This window comes from Pyxicephalus adspersus, chromosome 7 (assembly GCF_032062135.1).
Source record: "Pyxicephalus adspersus chromosome 7, UCB_Pads_2.0, whole genome shotgun sequence".
NCBI classification, from domain to species: Eukaryota; Metazoa; Chordata; class Amphibia; order Anura; family Pyxicephalidae; genus Pyxicephalus; species Pyxicephalus adspersus.
In genome coordinates this window covers 60,505,138-60,510,216 of record NC_092864.1, presented here as the reverse complement: position 1 = coordinate 60,510,216, position 5,079 = coordinate 60,505,138, and the positions used below count along the sequence as shown (strand labels likewise).

Here is a 5,079-nt window from a genome sequence, read left to right as displayed (position 1 = left end):
AATTCCTGTACCAGACCCATTCCAGGATCGCTGTATTACTAAGGTCTAGTCTATCTTCTTCAGTGCTGGAGAGCTTTGATAAATCAGGCCCTTTCTTTGTAGAAAAGCTTAAAACTTTTTAAAGAGGATTAGATTGTTTTTTTTTTCTACTGTGGCCCCAGTTTTTTTTCACTTCAACTAAATATTCACATCAATTCACTTTAAATTGATGTTGGTTATTTAGGGGATTTGATTTCCTAATAGCCCGCTGATCCTAACATTCAAAAAAAAAGGAAATAGAACAATATATGTGTTTATTTAATAGATTTATTTCAGCATTCATTGTGATGTTAATAAGTATCCAGGATGGGTCTGAATGAGCCAACTTTGCCATTCACAGCACCCCAGTCACTAAATTTCCTGTACTCTCCAGGTCTCAAGAGATACTGTCTTCCTTTGTAATTGGGCTCCTCGTAGAAGATCCAGTTCCCCTGGAGGACGTTGCAAGAGTGGATATTATTATACTGGAGTTCTTCTTGGACATTGGAACAATCACTGGAGAATTCCTTCATCTGACCTTTAAAATCCTCTTTCTCAAAGATTTTTATTTGCTGGGAACCTCTGTGCTATAAAACACATGAAAAATAATTTTGATATAGTGAATACATATATTCTGCCAATAGGTCAATATAATTATTGAACGTTTCCATATCACAGCATGGTGCTACAATATAGTTTACATTTTGGACAACTGTTGGTAGAGACCATATGTAAAGAAACACTATGGGGTCTATTTGTAAAGAAGTGAATCTGACATTCATTGAAACATTCTCTAAATACTGTTTTTACTGCTGGTTTGGGTGCAATAGCTGCTAAAAGAGACCCTGTCCTGTCCTAAGACCATTTACTTAAAATAAAATCTACTCATAAGATAATACATACATTAAACATAATTTGTGCATGTTATTAAGATCTGAATGCATCTGAAGTTATATCTGGCATATCAACAGAATTGTTGTGTACTTGTAGGGTTACCTTTCTGCTTCCAATCACATACACCATGTCATGGTATTGAAATGTACAAAACAAAGTTACATAGCAAGCAATGGAGGAAGGAACAAAGACTTTAGAGCAGTAAGCCGTTATTTAATATGTTGAATAATTGATTGATTACCCGTTTCATTTAAATGTCACTATACTAGATATTCACATATTTTGGCCTTAAATGGCATTTCTTTATTTAGGATACTGAAGGAATATAGATTTTTGCGTAAATTTTCCATATAAGACCACCCTAATCGCAATGATTTACAAAAAATTTAATGTTTTAAAAACTATGCATGCAAAAATCCCTGAATATATTCTTTTTATAGTGTATTTAAGGGTTTCTGCAGCTTTTGTGTCACTATTGTTGAAGATTTATAAAGAAAGGCAATCCACTGCTTCTACCACTTACTGGTTGAATCATGCGACATGATCTGACACAGTCATTAAATCCCATCCATCTCTGGTACTCGGGATACTCTCCCTTCTGCAGGTAATATTGGTGCCCTGTGTAATTAGGGCGCTCGTAGATCATCCAACAGCCATTCTCCACACGGATGGAATTACACTGGCCTACATGTTGATGCAGATCAGAGGAGTCTGAGCTACATTCATAGGAACGTCCCTGGAAGTTTCTGTCCTCGAAAAAGATGATCTTTCACAAAAAAAAAAAAAAAAACACATGTATTTATTATGTGCACAATCTGTGTTAAACCCATTCTACAATTACCAAAGCAAACAATACAAGTGCCCCAAATCCAATATATTTCAGCTGAATTCAGCTATATTTATAGAATGTATCTTTTTATCACTTTTTTAAAACTGGAATATCTGGACTCACTATTCTGGATTCAGGTAGGCACAGAACCACCATCACCTTAACTCACATTCTCATTTAGCTTGGATCTGTAAATGTAGTGTTTTTTTATTACTAATATATAACATATACCCATTTGTACTGTAGAAAAACATAATGTCACTAGGTGCCATATCACATTACCAGTACAGTGTAAGATTGAGAAAAGGAGAAAGGAGACACATTTAGATCTTCATAAATATGTTTTTTTAACATTGCTGGGGGCCCAATACAATTACTATCCCTACATTCTAATGAGACTGGCATAACGTCAAAGGCTTTTTTCTTTCCATTCCGTGGAGGCATATTAGAAAGAATCTAAGTATGATAACAAGATCCAAACCTCTTATGTTCGGAAACGCTAGTTATGTCAGTAAATAAACTTTGCCCCACCAGATGTCACAGATTTATGGTAAAGTTTTAGATATTCCTTTCTGTGCCTAGACTAGAGACATTAAATTCCTCACAAAGCTTTAAGCTCTTGCCTATCTCTCTAGCTTCAGGCAATTGGCAGCAACGTATCTTCAAATCTACAGGGTACTAACAAAAACATTTAGTGGGAAATACGCTATATAAATATAAAAAATGTATATCGTTTCTGTGGCTTTTAAAATTAAACATTATTTGTGTTAACAAACTTGTGATTTATAGTAGTTTATTGAAATGACTAATTGACACTAGGTTTTATAGAAATGTAATAATAATAATAATAATAATTATTATTATTATTATTTCTATATATTTCATTTTTTTTACAGTTTCTCCTAACTGAAACCGGGCAATTTGTAGCTCATAAGAATATTTATACATAGCAATTATTAGGTAATTATAGTAATAATAATAATAACAATTACTGAATAAAATAATAAACCAGTCTAGTGTTACCTTTCCCATCCTGAAATCAAATGAACAATGAACACTGCAGGAGCCACTGAGAAAATCATTCAATGCCCTTTAAATACTCAATTTAGAAAATGCACAGCCCGCCTATTTTATTATGTTCTTGCATTGTTTTTTTATTTTTATTTGGAAGCACAGACTAATGAATTTAGACACGCTTTGTTCTTTTTTGCATCATTCTTTAATCACACTGTGAAAGTACTTTGTTATTTGCTGAATTTGGCTTTCTGTTATTGAAAGAGATTAATCCGTCCAGTGAAATAAAAACTCATCAGCACATTTCCCGGCTACAGAGAGATTACATGTGATAGAAGTTCGAAATAGAGCAAAAAAGAAGACACAACATTTAAAACAACAATATGTGAGAATAAAAAGTATATTTTAAATCTGCTTTCTAAACTGTGGACATTATTATTAGATTGGTCATGATATTGTAGTTTCACAGTTTTACAGTAGAGGTATTGCATGAACCTGTTGTCGAAAAAGGCAAAGATGAGGCCCTTTGGGTATGATAATGATGGAGTATGATAAATAAGGAGTAGAGATTGTTTATTAGTGCCAAAGTAAATGTTTACATAGTGTAATGAAAAAAGAAAAAAAATCTGTTTTTGTTAGGCTCAACTTCATTCTTTCAAATCAAAGCAAAATCATATATTTCAACTATACCAGTGGTGCCCAACCTTTTTTATCCGGCCGCCTGCTTTTGAAATTGGGTAAAAATTGGCGGCCAAAAAGCAAAACAATTATAAAGATGTACGTTTAAAACTAGAATAGTTTGAATTTTAAATAAAATGAAATTGAAATGTTTCTAGTTACCAGTACATACATGTAACAAATAAAGGAAATGACAATTACTATTTGATGCTCATTTTATTAATGCAACATTTTATTAATGAAAGATACAAAACTAAAGCTATCATACAGTGCTGGCCGATCATATATTGCTCCCTGCTCAGCACTCCTGTACCAAAGTGCAGAAACTACACCATACAATGTTAGTTATAGGGGGTCGCTAAGCTTCCTTGTACCCCAATAACTTTGCAATGGGTACTTCCAGAGAAATGCTATTCATGACACAGATAGCCAAGGGGGACATGTTCTTACTACTACACCTTCAAGTCCCTACATCTTCCTGTTTCTGGGAAATTGGGTTTTACAGGAGGTAAGTGGCCAGATATGTGTGACAGGTAAGCATGGTATGACAGGTATAATTTTTCATACCTTGTGATGGCAATGATGGTATTGGGGGGGGGGGAGGCATTTCCTACTGGCTCCCACATTTCTAGTTGCTAACATCCTTCTGTTCCAGAGCAATTGTGAGTCACAGGAGGTAAGTAGTCAGCAATGTGTAACAGGCACCTGGCCAGCAGCTTAGTCCATCATACCGCAGCGTCTGCAGATTTTAATCCAGGGGGCAGTGAAGCGTCTCCCCCAGGGTTCCATGGCATGAGTCTGAATTGAATTGACAGTGCCCTAATGCTCATTGCCATGGAAGTGGTCCCTGGGGGTCCCTAACATGCAAACTCAATTTGGGGAGCAAGGTCTTGAAATAGCCCCCTTAATGTGAAAACATCCCTGCTTGTTATGAGGATTTTTTTGCTTGTGACCCCATATCTGCCAACTTGTTATGTTTAGGCAGCTCTCAGGGTCCCCTGTGTACCCTGAAAATGTTACATTTCTTTGACAATTGGTGTAGGAGATATGAAGGTTTATACATGGGGACAGCTGCATGGACACAGACACAGCTCTCATGCTGCTGCTGGGATTATCTCACAGTACAAGGTGGGCAGGGAGCAGCCACAACTGATTGACAGGTCTATAGTTCATGCCCACTCTCAGGGAGCTAACACTGAACATGCTCAGGAAGCTTCCCCTCCAGGCAGCACGATCTCAAGGATAAACATAGGAGAGAGAGCAGAACGGGAATGAGCAGAGGGCAGAATCTGGCAGCTCCCTGGGCTTAATGTGGCCCGTGGGCTGTAGGTTGGGCACCCTTGTGCTGTAATATTCATGCTTCATGGTATAAATATAAATTTGTGACTGTCGACAAGATCCTCAGTGAAGAGCGTACAAGCAATCCTCTGCTGCCTAAGCTCCCCAAAGTCCTTGCTACCTTTAAGTAGCTACTGGGCTTACCACTGACATACTGGTTAATATGTCAGTGGGCAGTCCTGCAAGCATTTTACATGGTAAATCCAGAAAATGTCATTACATTAATAGTAAAGAAAAACCTGTAATGGTATTTTTTTGATTTGTTTTACCTGCTTCCTTTGTATAAGGATTCCTTTTCCAAAGCTGAT

The 5,079-nt window shown here is 36.4% G+C and overlaps 1 protein-coding gene across 1 annotated transcript; it reads right to left on the bottom strand.

Moving 5' to 3' along the window:
- Positions 1 to 288: 288 nt before the first annotated feature.
- LOC140335765 (gamma-crystallin D-like) lies at positions 289 to 2,868 on the bottom strand. The gene is made up of 3 exons (XM_072418682.1): positions 2,765 to 2,868; positions 1,436 to 1,678; positions 289 to 605 (listed from the first exon to the last, which is right to left on the bottom strand). The coding sequence occupies exons 1-3, from the start codon at positions 2,771 to 2,773 to the stop codon at positions 330 to 332; spliced, it is 528 nt and encodes a 175-aa protein (XP_072274783.1). The 5' UTR covers positions 2,774 to 2,868; the 3' UTR covers positions 289 to 329.
- Between the last annotated feature and the right edge of the window lie 2,211 nt (positions 2,869 to 5,079).

Bases quoted from the DNA above. Each gene is read 5' to 3' on its own strand.
- LOC140335765 (XM_072418682.1), bottom strand. The intron at 606-1,435 runs GTAAGTGGTAGA...TGTGTTTTATAG, and splicing joins CATGTCGCATGATTCAACCA to CACAGAGGTTCCCAGCAAAT.